At 43.8% G+C, this 20101-nt stretch overlaps 1 protein-coding gene across 3 annotated transcripts in view; it reads left to right on the top strand.

Moving 5' to 3' along the window:
* Window positions 1–20101, top strand: part of SCUBE2 (signal peptide, CUB domain and EGF like domain containing 2) — a 66987-nt gene that overhangs the window by 22695 nt on the left and 24191 nt on the right. The window contains exons 7-15 of one of the 3 annotated variants that reach the window (XM_003781512.2): window positions 2294–2410; window positions 3684–3806; window positions 6541–6657; window positions 7577–7699; window positions 8142–8258; window positions 8505–8591; window positions 10302–10406; window positions 12090–12245; window positions 12637–12843. In XM_003781512.2, the coding sequence (XP_003781560.2) occupies window positions 2294–2410; window positions 3684–3806; window positions 6541–6657; window positions 7577–7699; window positions 8142–8258; window positions 8505–8591; window positions 10302–10406; window positions 12090–12245; window positions 12637–12843 (1152 nt within the window). The remainder of the gene's footprint in view (window positions 1–2293; window positions 2411–3683; window positions 3807–6540; window positions 6658–7576; window positions 7700–8141; window positions 8259–8504; window positions 8592–10301; window positions 10407–12089; window positions 12246–12636; window positions 12844–20101) is intronic. The other 2 variants (XM_023510244.1, XM_012801217.1) reach the window with 2 other exon arrangements.

The raw sequence follows: 20101 nt of genomic DNA, 5'->3' as shown, positions 1-20101 counted from the left end.
ATAGCAACTATGAATATATAAATATGATTCACCTGAGTTATATAATGGGTCAGGATTTTATTTTCTGCATTTAGTTTTCTAAGTACCTCTTACCAATTCTTTTGCAAATTTCCAGTAGAGCTCTGAAACTCTTTTCAGTGTGTTCAAATGTAGCAGTAACTTAACTAAAGAAGAGAATTCAGTTTTCTTCTTTAGAAAGTCCTCTTCAGAGACTTCCACCCTGCTACAGCTCTTGGCCACCTGCATCTCTCTTCTCTGGACCTTTCCCATCAGCCTAAAAATTCCTTTCACCATTCTTCTCTTTAGTGGACCTCCCCCAAAGAAAGTGAGGGTTTTACTTTATATAGTGAATAAGGTAGATGTAGGTTTTCAAAAACTTTGGATGCTGAAAATGCCTCTATATGCATATTCTGCCTTCACTCTTTATGGAGAATTTGGCTCAGGATAGAATTCAGAATTGGGAAAAACATTCCTCCAGAGTTTTAAAGTTAGCGCTCCACTGTTTCCAAGCATGCAGTGTTGTTTTGAGAAGCCTAAAGTCATTTTTATTCTTGATTCTTTGTATAAAACCTGTAAAACATTCTCAGGATCTTCTCCTTGTCCCTAGTGATCTGAAATTTCACAATAACGTCCCTTACTGTGAGGCTCTGGCCACCTGTTGTGCCGAGTACTCGGTAGTCCTTTTCAGTGTCAGACATTCAAGTCCCTTGGTGCTGAGACATTGTCTTACATTTTTTCCTTTGATAAATTTCTTTACTCCATTTTCTCTGTTGTTTCCCTGTGGAATTCCTATCAGTTGGTTGTTGTAACTCCTAAATTAAGCCTCTATTTTTTTCCTCTTTTCTCTTCTTTGTGTTTTTGTTCTACTTTCTGGGAGATTTTTCATTTTTTATTCCCTACTCTTTCTACAGGATTCTTTGTAAAGTTCTGCTTTCATATTTTGATAATTCAAGAATTTTAGTTTGGTCTAAATTTAGTTGTTATAGGAACCTGTCTTATTTGATGGATTCTTTTCTTATCTCCTTGAGGAAGTTAATTATAAAATTTTGGTGGCTTATGCCAGTAATCCTAGCACTCAGGGAGGCTGAGGCAGGTGGATTGCGTGAGCTTAGGCGTTCAAGACCAGCCTGAGCAAGAGTGAGACCCTGTCTCTACTAAAAATAGAAAAAAACCAACTGGGCATTGTGGCAGGTGCCTATAGTCTCAGCTACTCTAGAGGCTGAGGCAAGAGGATTGCTCAAGCCTAAGACTTTGAGGTTCCTGTGAGCTATGATGCCACAGCACTCTAGCTTGGGCAACAGAGGGAGACTCTGTCTCAAAACAAAAACAAAAGCAAAAACCAACTCTTGAATATATTACTGGAATATATAGTAATATGTATAAAAATAAGCTCTTTTAACGAAAGATTTTAACTTCTTTTATATTTAAAAAAATCGATTTGCTCTTATTTGGTGAGGTTTTGAAAGGAAACATAAACACATATGTTCTCTCTGTCATACTGAATTAGAATGAGGCTTGACCCTCGCCTCTCCCCAGGCTACCTAAAATGAGGAAGCTATAGAAGAAAAAAATCATGTTTCTGGATACCTAAGTTCTTGCAGTTGAATGAATATTAACTAGCACTTGTTTGTTACTTGGAATAACTACATGAAATTCAGAACTTAAAGGCCATTTGCTTATTATTCCTCATTTTCATAGTTGTGATTTAACAATTTTGACTTATTTCTCATGTGGTTGTGATAGGTCTTTCTCCTTTCAGGAAAAGTTAAACTTCTAATTTGAGTAAACTGACAATTGTAAAGATGAAATCATTGCACCAAGGGAATGGTTGGGGGTGGGCAACATTTACCTTGTTGCTTTGCCCATTACTCACATTCAGAGGAGAAGGTCTAGGATTATGAAGGGAACATTCTCTCTTTTTACCCTGTTCTGCACTCACATCTTGCCTGCCGGATATGGTCATACTTAGCAGGTTGGGGCTTGGGATCAGGAGGCACTTTTAATGGCTTTGATTCCACTTCCACTAGTAGGGGGACAGCTCCACAATCTGAGAGACAACTTTCACCCTTTTTCTTGACAAGCTTCCGCAGAAAATATTACTCATTCAGACTTGTGGAAGAGGCCTCTCCTGATCTCCCTCTATCCCACCTGCCGGTGGCAGAGACTCAGGGTGTGATCATGAGTACCCCATTGTGCTTCCTGGCTTCCATGAAAATAATGGCAAATACTAACAGTTGCACCTGCACTTCTTTAGGACGCTAACTGCCTTTTTTTTTTTTTACCTCCTTGTTAGAAACATGTGCTGTCAACAATGGAGGCTGTGATCGCACCTGTAAGGATACTTCAACAGGGGTTCACTGCAGTTGTCCCATCGGGTTCACTCTCCAGTTGGATGGGAAGACGTGTAAAGGTAGCCTTCACCCCATCAGGAAGGTTGGGTGTCCTGGCATGGAGGAAACCCCCATGCTGCTAATGTGTGTGGATCAAGGCAACTCTTTCCCCTCCCTACCCCAAGTGACTCCAGATTTGCTTATGATTCATATTGATGGAAGCTTTTCTTCCTTGGGCTAGTGGAAGGTTATAATTGAGTAAGCTTAATTAGAACCAACTTAATTACACTAATTGTTGAGGAGGTCAGCCTCTACAAGCATCAAATAATTCATTTCAGACAGTGGCCTTATTAGAAAAAAGGCAGTTCAAGGAAGCATTCATTTGCAGGAGATAATATCAACATATCATAAATAATAGCCTGGAGATTATTATGTAAAAAACAGTCAAGATTATTATCCAAAGAACTTAATGAATAACTGTACCATTAACTTTTACTGATGAAGAGAGACACCAATGACTTACTGGTAGTTCATGGGCAAGAGTACAAAAGATGAGTTCTTTAGCATGATAAAAAGTAGTTAACCAATTACCAGACGAAACTGAGAAAAGATAAGATTGAGTATCAGGAATCATTTAAAAAGACTGAGGCTATTTGATCATTGTATAATTTGCCAAAACAAATGCTCCAGTCCCTTATGGCTTTCATCATTAAACCGGGCTAGATAATATATTAAAGGGAGCCATGTTATCTTGAGAGAGCAGTACAAGGATGAGAATATTATAGGACCTCACCATTCTTTCCCATAGTTTGTTTTCTTAACGCTAATCAAGGGCATCATAAGTCAAAGTTCTCAAGAGGACAAGGCACTTGTCTTTCAAAACTGGTTAAGCCAGACAAGAAAACATGTGTAACATTAAAAACATCAGCAAGAATTCTTTTTTTTTTTTTTTTTTTGAGACAGAGCCTCAAGCTGTCCCCCTGGGCAGAGTGCCGTGGCATTACAGCTCACAGCAACCTCCAACTCCTGGGCTCAAGCGAGTCTCCTGCCTCAGCCTCCCAAGTAGCTGGGACCACAGGCGCCCGCCACAACGCCCGGCTATGTTTTGGTTGCAGCCGTCATTGTTGTTTGGCGGGTCCGGGCTGGGGATTTGAACCCGCCACCTTAGGTGTACGTGGCTGGCGCCTTAGCCGGCTGAGCTATAGGCGCCGAGCCATCAGCAAGAATTCTTAAATGCTTTTATGGGTCTGTTTTCATTTCAGAGAATAATGAACACACATAATAGCACTTCAGGGATTTGTGGGAAATGAGGCAAGTATTGCTCTCTGATTTGCCGATGCTTGCCTGTTACAGATATTGATGAGTGCCAGACCCGCAATGGAGGTTGCGATCATTTCTGCAAAAACACCGTGGGCAGTTTTGACTGCAGCTGCAAAAAAGGATTTAAATTATTAACAGATGAGAAGTCTTGCCAAGGTATGTGCTAAAAGTGTGGCTGTGCTGCCATGGCCCGACGGTTGGAGCAGAGGACATGTAACTCCACCCTGGCAGAGACTGGCTCGCCAAGCCTGATGAAGCCATTAATCCAACCTCCATCCCAGCCTTCACTTCTTTCATCTGTTAGGTAGAATGAAAACACTGATGTAGCTTGCAGTACACTCATGTAAACTTCATCAGTACACTGATATAAACATTTTGGAAATTAAACTGTTGATGATTAGAAAATACCTCAAAGAACCCATCTGGTATGATTTCAGCAGCTTGCTTTTAGAATTGGACCAGAATGCAGAATGCAAGCAGAGTTGAAGTAGGGTGTTGACATTGGACATAATTCCCCCCCCCCTTTTTTTTTTGAGACAAAGCCTCAAGTTATCCCCCTGGGTAGAGTGCCGTGGCATCACAGCTCACAGCAACCTCCAACTCTTGGGCTCAAGCGAGTCTACTGCCTTAGCCTCCCAAGTAGCTGGGACCACAGGCGCCCACCACAATGCCTGGCTATTTTTTGGTTGCATCTGTCATTGTTGTTTTGGTGGGCCCAGGCTGGATTCGAACCTGCCACCTTAGGTGTATGTGGCTGGTGCCTTAGCCACTTGAGCCACAGGTGCCGAGCCTAATTGCCCCTTTCTAATATTTCCTTTAATGTTACTGAATTTATAACAAAGATTATAAATTGAAAGCAAAAATGAATAGGTTTAGTTAATATGCCTTCCTTGCAAAAAGTTGAGGTCAGTACATAATTAAAATCATTTGTCAGTTGTTCTCTTCCTTGTAGACCTTGTTTTATATGAGCAGCCGAGAGGAAAGAGATGCTGGTTAATCCTTAGGCAGGATGACACACCCCTTCTTGAATGAATCTGTCCCATACAAGGGGTGCAGCAAGGGGACTTTCCTGGTAGCTGTTGTTGGTATTAATAACTGTTTGGGGTGGTAGGAAGCTGTTTTGAGTGGGAAGCATCATTAATTATTTTTAGATGACCACCTTTTATGTTCTATTGATGTGCAGGAAGAAGCTCTCAGGGAAGATGTGCTCTCATTTAATCTGGCTTCATTTGTGTGAATAAACAAGGACCACCTAACTTACCTTGTCAGGAATCTAAGAATTAAATCAAAATCAAAATATAGTGTCTGATTCCACTTCAGATAAGAAAGATGTAAAAGTATCTTTTTCAAACTTTATGACATGAAGTAGGTTTTTCTTCTTTCTTGGTTTTTGCTTCTCAATGCATAATTTGTCAGGAAGTATGAGTATATTCTCCTTTAAATGCAGTAAGTTAATTCTAGATGATTATAGTGTGGAAATAATAATTTCTTCAGTTTGACTTGGAAAGCACATTTGCTGTTCCACATAATGTTTCATAATGTATAGAACAAGCAAGACTGTTTAAGCTGTGTAAACACATTAAAAAGGAATTAGGAAAGTGATCTCATTATTTTTGGCAAAGCAAAAACCCATAGTGAACAGCCAAAGTCAGCTACTGAACAAGTCCACTTTCTCGACAACTGGCTGATATCAATAACAGATTTCATAGAATGGCATCAATTACCAGGGAAAAAAAGTGAGTTTCTCTCATTTCTCACTGATCAGTCTTGGTAGAACAAATATTTGCACAGAACAGATTTATTGAAGAAATTACCAGGATTTCTGGGAAAAGCTAAGGATGAAGAGGTTTTACAAGAATTTGCCCTTTTTTATTTCACTTTTTCATTCTTCCTGCTCTTTCCAAATGTTTGTTTTTTATTAATGTCATGTCACATGGCACATTTAGTGTTGAAAACGTGGTCTAGCAATGGTCTAGTTGGCATCTCCTGAGTGCTGCATGGGCTTATCCAGTTGGAGTCACAAGTCATAACTCTGTTAAAACCCTTCCAGGTTGAGAGAGTGAAACACGAACACTCTATGTAGAGGAACGATGTGAGGGCCAGGCAAAGGAGATGGTGAGATAGACAAGTACAGCCTCCTGAGGCTACTTTGCATGACCCCAGCGGCAGCCCAGCCGAGGTGGACTTCACACTGAACCACGTGGGATGGATCATGGGGGAGGAACAAGACCAAGGGATTGGTCGAGAGGATCCAGTTCAGAGCTTACCCACCACATTTCAGTGTCTGCAATAGAAAACTACAGAGGATATTGGCACTAGTGCATTCTTTTAGGGGCAAAGGGCGTTAAACCCCAGGATTAACTGGCCTCCTGGGGCGAGAAGGCTAATATTGGAAAGATCAGAGAGAGATGGGAACCAGATTTACCTCCAAACCAAGTATTTTCTTCTTTCAATTCAGCTCACACGTTACTACTGATATTTTACCAATAGCTATATGGCAATAACAATAATGCATATCTACCACTTTATAGTTTAAAAAATTCTTTTTAGGTATGTTATTTCCTTTGGCTCCATTTAAATATTTTTTTTTCCACTTAAATATTTTAAATTACTTAACCCTGCAAATAAACATGGGTAAGAGAGACCAATTGAGCTTTGGGGCAAGTGTAGTTTGTAACAGAGTGGAAATAAGGGCCCTGGCAGTGACTGTACTTATGTTGGGCTGCTCAACACTTTCTTTAGAGCAGGGAGCAAGGACATTGGATGAATCATTTTTTCACCCTACGTGTGTCATTCTTGGTGTTAGTCAGCAGATAGTGTTTATTATAAACTTATTCTTCACTTATCCCTCTGAATGGGTTTCAGCTCCCTCTCCCTTTGACAATTACAGATGTGGATGAGTGCTCTTTGGATAGGACCTGTGACCACAGCTGCATCAACCACCCTGGCACTTTTGCTTGTGCTTGCAACCAAGGGTATACCCTGTACGGCTTCACCCACTGTGGAGGTGAGCAGACAGCCCCTCTAGAGTCGGGAGGTGGGGTCTGCAGGGCCTCCACCCCTGAGGCTTATTTCCCGACATCAGGGAATGAAAGGTACATTCTAGTCCCCTGTATAACAGCAGTGAGCCCATCAACTTGAGAGAAGCATCTGCTGAAAGAAATCTCCCCAGAGCTATCCCTTTCGCATGTTGAAAGTGAAATGTAGCAGAGAGAAGAGCTGAGTTCTTCAGCTGTGGATTCTTTTTTAACTTCATTGACTTGTGGTTGTATTCGGAGGACAGGAGAGTCTCTCAAGAGCTGCTACTCTGCCGGAACGTCCCAGCAGATAGCAAAGTTCTAGTCCTCAGAGAGGCTTGGTGGGACATCAACCAATACCACAGCCCTGCCATGCATAGCAATTGGCTACAAAGCCTTGGTTTATGCCCCATTAGGTCTTTCAGCTGGAAGTAGAACCAATGAGTCAGTAACCCCACTCTGCCCATTTAGTAACATGTTCTCCTGTCTCATAACCTCATGGTCTAACAGGGGATGGCATAAAATCGGGTTTGGTACCAACAGAGTCCCACTTCCCTCCCCCCACAATCTTTGAAAATACAGGTTCAGATTCTAATCCAGAATGTCTGGAGCTTCCGATGTGATATAAAGTGTGGCCCCTTCTGAGTGTCCTCAATGAGGGAATGGTTTGGTCAACAGTGAAACCTGAGATGGCCCTGGTGAGGCTCATGCCAGGAAATTCACTGAGTGGGTGGTAGGGTGTGGAGTCAGTGGGTGCCAAGTGCATGTCCTGAAGACCATCAGCACCTTCCCTTTGCCTAGTGAGTTTCAACCACGTGATTCCCCTGTGGCTCCTTCCTCAACGGAAGGACAGTATCAGCCCATTAAGTGACAGGCTGCTGTGACAAGAGACTGTTTTTTGTTCTACAGACACCAACGAGTGCAGTGTCAACAACGGAGGCTGTCAGCAAATCTGTGTGAACATGGTGGGCAGCTATGAATGCCAATGCCACCCCGGGTACAAGCTCCACTGGAATAAAAAAGACTGTGTGGGTAAGGGGCACCGAGGCGCAGACCCACCTGGTAGGGTGCACCACTGGCCCAGAGGCGGCATGGCTCTGTGTGTGCTCCCAGGTCCACGTGGCCCAGGAGTGCGACTGACCATCCCTCCCTGAATTCTTCTCCCCCCAGCTGCAGCAGCTGTTCTTTAAATAGTTCAAAAACAGGAGATACTTTGCAGACTCTTTGATGTTTCCTTCTGTGCTTATGTGTACGTTGGAACTTAACTTCTGTTTTCCTAGTTGCTTTTCTGCATTTAAGGAAAAGGCAAACAAGGGGCTTCTTTGGTGGGAAATGAGGCTGGGTGTGTGTTCTGTGCAGGGCATCAGCTATACCTTTTATTCTTGGGGTCTTTGGTGCATGGGACTCAACTGTCCTTGCCACACTTAGATTCATCCTTCTCTTCCTGTAAGTATCTGTGTTTTGTCCTGTTTAGAAGTGAAGGGGCTCCTGCCCACTAGTGTGTCACCCCACGTATCCCTGCACTGCAGTAAGAGTGGTGGAGGAGACAGGTGCTTCCTAAGATGTCACTCTGGCATTCACCTCTCTTCAGGTGAGTGGGTCCCAGTCCCCAGCACAGGTCCTCACCAGGGCCAGGCCTCCTGGGCCTCTAGGTGTTAGATTCCCTTAGAGGGCTCCCAAGTCCTCAACCAGGTGACCCCTGATCACCATGCTTTGAGACCCCATATGCTGGGCAGTTTTCTAGTGGCTCATGTGGAGTGGGGATGGGGGTGATTATCTGCTACCTGGATAGCCTGTAACCTCACTTACATGTTTGACATCATGTTCTGTCTGTCAGGACTGCAAGAGGCCTACTCTGTCACCTGCGGCTCTTCTCCTGCTCTCAGGAGCAAACAGCAAAAATCAAATGACTCTACTTTTGGGGGTAATTACCAAATCTGTGTGTTCTCTGGGGCTCACTGTGTTTGATGGGCTTCATTCATGGGGTGATATTTTTGGATGTTGGTTTTATTTTCTTTTCTCTTAATCTCAGTGCTGTGAGCATGTTACAGAGTGTTCTTGCCTGTGGCCCTGGTGCCTAAAATCTGACTCACCCACATAACAGATACTTACTGAGCATCCACTGCATGCTAGGAAGAACTATGGCCAGCCCTTGTGGGTCATTATATTGGACAGAGGCCCACAGAGCTCTAGGACCAGGACACTCAGGTCTCCCAAACTCCCTGTCTGGTGCACATGGTGTGGGTGGGAGTAGGCCTGGCTGAACAAGGGCAGCAGGATTCTGTCCAAGAAAGGGGCACAAACCATTTCCTGTTTATCAAAAGATGAAGTATGAAATTCAAAGTTTTCAGGAGGCCTTTCCCTCCTAGATGTAGACACCTTTGTCATTATGTCATGAGAACATCTGAATGAGGTTCATATTATATCTGGATATCCATCATGTTATATGAGCAAAGCCGGAGACCCAAATCAAAACAATCACAGCTTGCAAGTACTAATTGAGCCACTTGTATATGCCAGCTACCATATTACATGTATTAGCTGACTTAAGCCACATGACAACCCTCTGGGGCAATTGTACTATTATCCACATTAACATGGAGAAACTGAGGCTCAGAGAGGTGAAATAACTTACCCAAAGTGACTCTGATAAGAAATAGCAGACCCAGGATTTGAAGCCAGGCAGTCTGGGTCCAGAGCCTTAAGCACGTTTCACTAACCTTTTTGTCACATGTTTGGGACTCAGCCAGAGCAGACAACACAGTCCATTTCACAGCATCCCTCAGTGATGATTCCATGGTGATTTAAGCCACCCCAAGGGTGGGCAAGCAAATAGCTAACAGTTATTCAGTTCTTACTGTGCCCCAGGCTGTGGGCTAAACATTTTTCTTTGTGTATGTGTATTATCTCATTTAATCCTTACCATAGTCTGGTTAATGTAGGTACTGTAATTATGTCTATTTTATAGATGAGGAAACTGAGGATTAGGGAAATTAGCTCATCAAGTTCTTACCACAAATCGAAGAGCTATAATTTGAATCCAGGCCATTGACCCCCAAACCTGACTGACATATGGTTAAGATTGACCCTAGAAAGAGAACAGAATTTTGCACATCAGGCCCTCCCAGAGTGGGAACTTCGCTTCTTCCCAGACCCTGGAAAGCCTGGCCACATATAGTGAGTGTCGTGTTTGTCTGGAATGGCAGCTGCCCCTGCCCTGTTCTCTCAGGATAGGCTTGTTTAGGAGCATCCGCCCTTCACCATTTCCCTCAATAATCCCATCCAAATTCGAACCACGGCATTCTGGCCTTCTTTCTCAGGAAGGCCCCCAAATGACCTCATTCTTCATCTCACAGTTGAGGCTATTTTTGACCCTCTCTTTGTTACATTTCCACACTGGATTTTTCACTCACGTGAGGGGAAAAGTGTAATTCTTAGGAGGCTCCTTGTCCCCCTTCCAGGGTGATGGGCACTCTGTGATCTTAACCTTTCTTGGTCTCAGGATAAGAGAGGGACTGGTGTGTAGCAGCGTGTGGTGGGAGCCGGCCAGCAGGTAGCTTGCTGTGGTTACCCTCCCAGCGTTTGCATTCCTTTGACGCTGAAGGTAACATCTCTTACTTGTTTCTTTCTGAAGATGTCACCACCGTCAGGACAAGTGTAACCTTTAAGCTAAATGAAGGAAAGTGTAGTTTGAAAAAGGCTGAGCTGTTTCCCGAGGGTCTGCGACCAGCACTACCAGGTATGGACTCAGATGGCTGGTGCAGGGTGCTTGGATGCATGTTAGGCCTCTGCAGGCCTGCGGGGGTGGCCAGGGGCTGTCCCACTGACCAGGTGTGCTGCAGTTGGGATTGAGCCATTCAGAACCTCCAGGGACTCTCATCCTAGGCTAGCACCCTTGTGTAGTTTTAGGGTTATATGTCCAGGCTTCCTTTGAGAGGTACAGTTGGTGAGACCCTAGGGAAATCTGTGAGTTCATAGGAGTCAATAAGGGCTTAAGATGAATTAGCACTTTGTGATCAGATTGGGTTAAGTTTTCTAGATCTTTGGGTTTGCTTGAGTATAAGCCAAAGAAATTAAAAAAGGCTTGGCTCAGAAGGGATAACTTTGATGAACAAAGATGTAATATCCAGCTTTCCTGCTGGGTCAGTTTTTGGAAGCAGTGACTCCACTGGCTTCAGCAGACCAAATACTGTCCAAGTAGAACTGGCCTTTCTGAAAAGAGCAGACTGCAACACTCCTCCTCCTCCCCAGCTCACATGCCCAGTGTTATTTCATAGAAGACTTCTGGAGATTATTTAAAAAGGAAGATCAAGATTTGTCTGTTAGGGGGGCTTGTTTCCTCATCTACCCTCAAATATATCATGCAAACATAAAGCTCACTCTAGTCACTTTGGCTGTTTTAAGTAAATTGTAACTTGATTCAATAACTTGATCTTCCATCGGAGGGAATATTAGGAAGCTATTCATTATATATTTTCAAAGAATGTGTAATGACATAGGAAAACGTGATTGTTATGATGCTGAGATAGAAAAAAGGAAAGAAACATTTTGTATATCTAATACAATCCAAATTATGTAAGAAAAGCTATGGTAGAATTAAAAAAAGAAAATTCTCCATATCATCAGTACTGGCTACATCTGGGTAGGAGGATAATGGGTAATTTTAAATTTTGAAACAGAGACCAGTTGATCGTGTGAATGCCATGCGGACCTGCTCCTTGGTTAGGGTTAACAATCATTAGTTAGCAGATTCACTGGAAACCACAGGGAGAGGGGACGACAGCCAAAGTCAGGAACAGGGAATGTGCAAAGCCCTGTCTTATGCAACACTTGCATTTTTGTCCTAGACGCCCTTGTGATAGTGTTCGGTTCCGTTGATTCTTTGTGCCGTTTATTGCTCCTGGTTATTTAAAAATGAGACATCACTGTTGATGTGCTTTCCAGCTTTTCCTCAGGTTTGAATTATTCCCAGGTCAGTTTGCCTGAAAGCAGCAGTTGGCTCCCTTTCTACTCTGGGGCTTATTCCTTATTTGAAGCCTCCATCCATGTTCAGTACATTATAGTCCAGCCTTGAGAAAATTGACCATGAGAACAGGAGGGCACCTTAGCAAAACCACCGCAAAGAATGCAAAACGGCCCTTGGTTCTGGCGTGTGGCTAGTCGGTCAGGAACATGCAGCATTTATCCATGAAAAGAATGTTCAAGAGCTAGAACAGTCGTGTTATACAGGAGGCAAAACTAGTGCTTCAAAGTTAAAATGTCATCATGCTCCAAGCTGAGGGCTTGCAATGTCTTGGCATCTGGAATTAATCATTTGGTCCCTTGAGAGTTGTTTTAATGAAATGTTTACTGAGCTCTAGCGAATGTTCAACTGAGTGCATTGCCAGGATTTGGCTTCCGATAATTTTGTTTCTTCATACAGAGAAGCACAGTTCAGTAAAAGAGAGCTTCCGCTACGCAAACCTTACATGCAGCCCCGGCAAGCAAGTCCCAGGAGCCCCTGGCCGACCAAGCGCCCCTAAGGAAATGTTTGTCACTGTTGAGTTTGAGCTTGAAACTAACCAAAAGGAGGTAACAGGTTGGTTTGAAAACAGTCTACTGTTGCCAGGCTTCTCACAGCTTGCTCTTTATTTCTTTGCTTTTCACTTTTTATCATTCTTAGGGGAAAAAAAATAGTACAAACACTGAAGTATCTCCTGTTTTTTTTCTTTTTCACCCCCCAACCTAAACTGAATTGGTTTGGAACCTCGTGATTTTCTCTGCTCCATAAAAACCCAAAGCTACCATTTTGGTCGACAAATTTCTATTTGAGTCAAATGCTGCCAGGCCTGCCAGGTGCCCACCTCCAGGTCTCTCCCCATTTGGACCCCAGGGGAACTCGGGTGTTGGTGGGCCCTGGGCTGGTCTGGCCATCATCACACCCTCTAGCCTGTCCTCCTCCCACACTGCTATCCTTCTTGTTTCTTTAGCTTCTTGTGACCTAAGCTGCATTGTAAAACGGACAGAGAAGCGGCTCCGGAAAGCCATCCGCACACTCCGGAAGGCTGCCCACAGGGAGCAGTTTCACCTCCAGCTGTCAGGCGTGGACCTTGACGTGGCTAAAAAGCCTCCCAGAACATCTGAACGGCAGCCAGAGCCCTGTGGAGCAGGCCAGGGTCACATAGAAAACCAGTGCGGTGAGTGGCCTAGGACATTCTTGTTAACAGCATTGCCTTGGGCTCTATGAACACTCAGGGTAACAAAAGCAAGTCTGGCCCATCTTCCCTTCTCCAGACTCACTCCAGAGAACACTCTGGACAGCCCTTCTTGCAAAGTACCTGTCATGTTGGTGTGTGTCGCATCTGCTAGACCTAGAGCTCCCGGGGGCCAAGATGGATCTCGTTCACCTCTCTGTCCTCAGCATCTGGCATAGGGCCTGGCTTGTGGGGGAAACTGAAATGAATGTTTGTTGAATTGAGGGACAGGCAGGAAGAAGCAGGGCTGATAAGAAGAACTGTAACCCGGCTCGGCGCCTATAGCTCAACCGGCTAAGGCGCCAGCCACGTACACCTAAGGTGGCGGGTTCGAATCCCCAGCCCGGACCGCCAAACAACGACGGCTACAACCAAAAAATAGCCGGGCATTGTGGCGGGCGCCTGTGGTCCCAGCTACTTGGGAGGCAGAGGCAGGAGACTCGCTTGAGCCCAGGAGTTGGAGGTTGCTGTGAGCTGTAAAGCCACGGCACTCTACCCAGGGGGACAGCTTGAGGCTCTGTCTCAAAAAAAAAAAAAAAAAAAAAGAACTGTAACCCCATAAGGGCCTGAGGGATGGCGGTTTCAAGTACTGTGTTCCCTGGCTGGAGTAGGACTGGAGGCAGAAGGCACCGATGAGCCTTCTCCACACTCCATCATCCCAGTTCATCTCTGGGCTGACCAATGGTGGCAATGAATAACCCCCCACCTTCAGTTTTGTGCAGAGGCAAAGCTAAGGGGCTACTCAGCTTACTTGTGAGAGCCCTGAGCATCAGCCAGGCCCCAAGTGGCATCGGTTCCACTGCATGTTGTCATTGTCGGTGTGTGTTTCAGAATTAAATCTAAGATCTGGCGCTTGAGCAATATCTATTCTGTCCCTCTGATAAAGCTGGCAAGAGATTTCAAGGCAATAGGTTCTGGGTTTGTCATGAGAGACCGTTCAGGGTAATAATGGGAGAATGTATCTGAAAAGACTTTAGATAGGGAAATTGGGTCTCACTTTATGGTAATAATAATAAAGATTTATTGAGTTCTTAATCTGTCACAGCTTAACACTAAGATCTGTACCTGTATTTTCACATTTAATGCTAACAGTACCCTTACCCACTTGTCTCCATTTAATAGATGATCAAACTGAAGCTTATAGGGCTGTGTCCTCTTGCTCAAGATCACATTGATGGTCTGATTCCAAAGTCTGTGCTCAGGTCCCAAGTAAGGTGAATTTCAGTAAGCAGACCCCTCCAGAGTAAACCGATGGCCTTCCTGAAGTTTTGGGAGAATCACAAGGCTTGAGAAATGAAACTTAATATGGGAGTAAAAATTAGTGTTTCTGAATAAGCAAAGCTGAACCAAGAGGCCCTTGATCAAGAAAATTGTCAGCAGTAGCCCCACAGTGCGAATCCGTTGCTTTGCCAAAACCTAGTGAAAATCAAGTGTAATTGTCCACAAGGGGCTTGTTTCCAGATAGTCTTGACTTTTATTCCAGTTGATTCTCTTAAAAAGAAACAAAGAAAAAAAATTAAAAACAACTCAGCTGGTTGATTTGTTCTCATTTAAAATTCTGAGAGTTCCAGTTTCCATACCAAAATAGTGGTGAGAGTTGGCTCTTGCTGCCCTACTTCCCGCGGTGAGTTGAAGAAACTGTCAGGGCAGGCAGGCTTGTCCTCCTGGCCTCACAGAGCTAAATCACACCCCGCCTCCATTTGCTGTGCTGTTGGGATGAGGCCTGGAGGCACCAGCAAGTCTTTGTGGCCTCTGAAGAAAGCAGGAAAATCTAGGGTTAAGGGCCCTGTGGACTAGCAGCCAGGCAGAGTATTACCAATACTACCATGAGTATGCTTCTAGGGGAAAAAGGCCCAAGGATAAGGAGCAGGAGTTACTTAATAGAGGCCTAGTGGCTCGGCGCCTATAGCTCAACCGGCTAAGGCGCCAGCCACGTACACCTAAGGTGGCGGGTTCGAATCCCCAGCCCGGACCCGCCAAACAACAATGACGGCTGCAACCAAAAATAGCCGGGCGTTGTGGCGGGCACCTGTGGTCCCAGCTACTTGGGAGGCGGAGGCAGGAGACTTGCTTAAGCCCAGGAGTTGGAGGTTGCTGTGAGCTGTAATGCCACGGCACTCTACCCAGGGGGACAGCTTGAGGCTCTGTCTCAAAAAAAAAAAAAAAAAAAATAGAGGCCTAGTGACGGTGACAAGCTGGGAAGGACACTCAGTAGAGGGTTTATGTAGCTGTTGTGGTGTGTCAGTGTGTCCCTGAGATGTTTGTCAAGCTAAATTAGGTTGGATTTGTTCCTAAGGGAGGCAGTATCCCCTTGTCTCCAGAGCTCCCTCTAATACTGGATGAATGCTATAGCCCACATGAAAGCAAATCAGATCCGCCCTGTCTGAAATGTTGAAGATTTTACCATGTGAAGAAAACAACACAAGAGATTACCAGTGCCATGCCCCTGCTGGAGGGAGAGGGAGGTATAAAAAAGGGTCAGGTGTGTTCATGAGAAAGGCTTTTTCTTCAGCAAACACATGGCATGGGCAAGTCTTAGACTGTGTATGGGGAGGGGGCTTGTATTTTTGTTTTATTTGATGGTGTTAGAAGTAGGCTCACTAGTATATTCTGAACTCTGGATAGTACTTACAGTAGAGACAAGCATAGGACAGTTCTTTTTGGAAATTATTTTCAATGACTGCTGAAAGAAGCCTTATAAAAGTAAAGTCATCTTTTTTTTTTTTGAGACAGAGTTTCACTGTGTTGCCCTCAGTAGAGTGCTGTAGTATCATAGCTCATAGCAACCTCCAACTCTTGGGCTTAAGCCTCCCAAATAGCTGGGACTACAGGCACCCGCCACAACACCTGGCTATTGTTTTGTTGCAGCTGCCCAGGGCTGGGTTCGCCTACCAGCCTCGGTGTATGTGGCCGGGGCCCTACCCACTGAGCTATGGGCATCACCCCAAAATAAAGGTATCTTAAAGGAGAGATGGAACCGTTGTGGTTTTTGGGTTTTTTGGGTTTTTTTTGAGAAAAGGTCTTTCATTGTCTTCCAAGCTAGAGTGTAGTAGTGTCATCATAGCTCACTGCAACCTCAAACTTAACCCAGAGGCTTAATCAATCCTGCCTCAGCCTCCCAAGTAGCTGGGACTACAGTAGTATACTGAATTGCCCAGCAAATTTTTTCTATTTTAGTAGAGATGCAGTCTCATTCTTGCTCAGGCTAGTCTTGAACTTCTGGTCTCAAGTAATCCTCCAGCCTGCACTTCCCAAAGTGCTAGGATTATGGTCTTATCTTTTAAAATGTTTTTAATTTGCTTTTTAATTACCAAAGTATAATAGTGCATATTTCAAATAGTATAGAAACATACACGGTAAAAATCAAAGTTCTCCCCATAGCTCACTAATCTCACTCTATGGCAGCTATCACTGTTCTAACTTGCTGTATATTTTTCCACATTGGTTTTTATGCACATATAAAAATTAAATTTTATTTATTTAATAAATATTTGTTGAGCACCCGCTGTGTGCCAGGTACCATTGTAGATACTGGGAATCCAGCACGAACCAAATAAGCAAAAATTTCAGCCATCACTAAATTTATAAATTGCAGAGGAAGAAGATGGATAAGCAACCAATGAACGAAGAAATTCTGTGTCATGTGGCAGATGGTGACAAAGCTCTGGAGAACAGGACAGCAGGGAAGTAGAATAGAGAGTGCCAGGGCAAGGTGAGGGGTGAGAGGTGAGGAGAAGCATGCTCCCCTAGATGTACACTGTGGTCAGGAAAGGCCTCAGTGCAAATTGTCTTTTGGGCAGAGATGCAAAAATGGGAGGAAGCAAGCCATGAAGCTATCTAGAGGGAAGGAGGGGCCGAATGTTCCAGGCATAGAGGACAGCAGGTACAAAGCACCCAAGGTATTGGAAGAAAAGTCAGGATGACAATAGCTGCGGGAGAGAGGGAGGGCAAGTGAGGAAGTCAGCAGGAGCAGGGGGATTGGAAATCAGTGAGGACTCTGAGTGAGAAAGGAAGGGGGCTGTTGTTAAGCAGAAGAGTAACAAGGTTCTGACTCATGTTTTAAAAGGATAACTTTGGCCACTGTGTTGAAAATAGCTATAGGTGTGTGTGTGAATAAACATACATAAAAATGTATCAGTACAATTTCAAAAGTGCTGTGTGTTGTTTTCAACTGTGGAGTAGATCAGGGACATCTTGCTGGCAGAGGAGCGACTTCATTTCTTTTACACCTTCATACTCTGCGTTTGTTTTAAGACATGAATATTTATTAGCTTACTGCCAATTGGTGGATATTGAAGTTGTTTCTAATTTTTAAACTACAAAAAGTGCTATAATAAGTATCCTTCCTTGTGCACACAGCCAATATATCTGAAGGACAGACTTGTAGAAGTACAATGGCTAGGTAAAAAACATGCATATTTACAACTTTGAGAGACACTGGCACATTATCCTCCCAAAAGACCATAACAAGGTATACTCTTTCCAACACTGTATTTGAGTGTTTTTTGCCCCACATCCTCACTAACATGGGTTATTTATCAATGATCCTTTTAATTTTTGCAAATTTGATAACCAAAGAATAGGAAAGTCATTTTAACTTGTTTTTCTTTGATTATTAATAAGACTGGGCATGCTGTCCTATGTCTATGTTACTTGGATTTCTTTTTCTGAGAACATCCATATTCTTTGCCTATTTTTCCATTGAACTGTTAGTCTTTTAAATATCACTCCCTTAAAAAATAAAGGTGAAAGTCTCAAGTTACAGCAAAGAAAATAATTACTCCTGACCAATCGTAGACTTTCTTATTGTTATTTTTACTTAGTAAAGTCTCATTAATTTGGCATTTGAGGACTTTGGGAACAGTCTGTTCTGCAAGTGACCTTTGTACCATCTGTGATCCATTTTAGCAAGATAGCAAAATATATATATATATTCTGAGAAAGAAATTCTTTAAGTTCCATAGTACTTCATAAAGTCTTATGTCTAAAGAAAAACGAAATGTGGCATGGATTTCTAGCTATTACATTTTTCACAATCCCACCAAAAGATGAATTATTTAAGAAATATATTTGGTAATATATCTATTTTTGTACTTAAGTGTTTTTAAAACTTACTGAGATTTTTAGAAGACACAATCCAGGCACCTGGCAAACTAGAAACTATTTTAGTGCCTGGGATTGTGGATGATTAGGGAAGTTTAATTCCGTTTTTAACAGCAGTAGCTTTCTCTGCAGACATTGAGAAAGACTAATTCAACCTGTAAGAATCAAGGTTCCCCTCTGTCCACTCTATGTGCATGGGATGAAGCATTGAGAACATAATGATCAGTGACGTTCTTATGACGTGTACATTCTAATGAAGGGAGATGGAAATATTAAATAAAAAAGTAAAGAAAGCGGTAATTTCAGAAGTTTAAGTGCAATGTAGATAGTAAAACAGAGAGGATTGGAGGGGAGGAAGCATTATTTTCCAAAGGGTGGTCAGGGAAGGCTTCCAGAGCAAAGGATGTTTGAGACCTGAGCAGGAGAGGGAGCCGGCTCTGATGCAGGGCTCTGATGTGGGTGGGGGCACTCTGATAGTGGGGGGACCATCAGTTGTGAAGCACCCAAGGCAGGAATAAGTTGGGCATTTTCTTCTTAATTCTTTCACAATTGGAAAATTATTTGAAATTGAATAGGTAGAAATTTCCTTTTTTATTTAAATTGAGGAAAATATAAAGTCTCTACTAATACTACAGACCAGCGTTAGACCAATGTTTAACACATAGACTGGGGAGGACATTCTATTAATTAAAAAAGGTTTCAAAACATTATTTAGTAAAACGTTGACTTTATTGAATGCTTACACTGTGTTCAGCACTGTGATAACCACTGTGCTTATGTGATCTCATTTAATCCTTACCACAAGTCTATATTAACTCACGCCCTTTTCAGAGGTAAGCAAACTAAGGCATAGGAAGATAAGCATTTTCCCCAATGTCACCCAGCAAGTAAGTAGCAGAGGCAGGATTCAAATCCATATGTGACTCAAGAGCTTATGTTCTTAACTCAATTTGAATACTCTCAGCCCTCCTGGGTACAGCCTGTGCCTTGTGATCCTCTTACTCATTCTGCACCCATATGGAGAACCCTCCATGGGCCAGCTCTGCGGTGGGGTACAGAGGAGGCCTGGATAGAGAAGACACCATTCCTCAAGTTTCATCTAGTCTTCCCACGGAAGGACCAGAAAACCTCCCCCCAGATAGAGAAAGCCTAAGCTGAATTTTGAAGGCTGCACACAGGATGTATACGTGGGGAGGACTGTTCAGGTGAAAGCACAGCCATGGGAAATGAGGAAGGACACGGTGTGCACAGGGGATTATCGGGGATCAACTACTCACCCAGAGTGCAAAGTAGGATGTGGGAAGGCGCTGCCACATCGTGGGAGACCTCGGAAGTGTCGCTGAGGAGCCTAGGTTTTATCCCTAGGTGACCTGGTACCATCAGAGGAATCAATCAGGAAGTGTGTAGTTCATATGTGTATTCTAGAAAGATCTCTCTTATTTTATGGAAGGCGCAGGAGGCAGAAAGACCAATTTGGGGGCTTTTGAATGTGTGACTTGTGGTACTGAGAACATGAAGGTGCTGGTGCAGTAGAGAAGCAGCAGTGGGTTAGAGAGATATTTAGAAGGAAAGAGGAGAGGCATTTGGGAATAACGCGGATTGGGGACTGAGAAGGGGAAAGAGTTGAGGTGGGCTCAGAAGTTTCTGACCCTGGGACCTGCTTCCCATATGTCCCTCCTCTCACTGCCCCTGCTTCATATGCAGGAGGTGCTGAGAAAAAGCTGAATGGCTGGTCGAGTGGTTAGATGAATGTGATCACTGGGGAAGAAATAATCAGAAGAGATTTATAGGAGAAGCAGGAGAAAATAGGCTTTTGAGAGAGCATGAGAAAGGATGAAAACACAGATTCAGAAAAGGAGGCTGAAGACTGAGTGCTGAGTCAAAGAAATGGAGAGAAGTGCTGGGAGGGAAGGCAGCAAGGTCTGGGAGGCTGGGAGGGAAGGCAGGAAGGTCTGGGAGGCTGGGGGGGAAGGCAGCAAGGTCTGGGAGGCTGGGAGGGAAGGCAGGAAGGTCTGGGAGGTTGGGAGGGAAGGCAGGAAGGTCTGGGAGGCTGGGAGGGAAGGCAGGAAGGTCTGGGAGTCAGGGAGGGAAGGCAGGA

Source organism: Otolemur garnettii, unplaced genomic scaffold, assembly GCF_000181295.1.
Source record: "Otolemur garnettii isolate 467f Iridium unplaced genomic scaffold, OtoGar3 scaffold00001, whole genome shotgun sequence".
NCBI classification, from domain to species: domain Eukaryota; kingdom Metazoa; phylum Chordata; class Mammalia; order Primates; family Galagidae; genus Otolemur; species Otolemur garnettii.
This window is presented reverse-complemented; position numbering and strand designations above follow the sequence as displayed.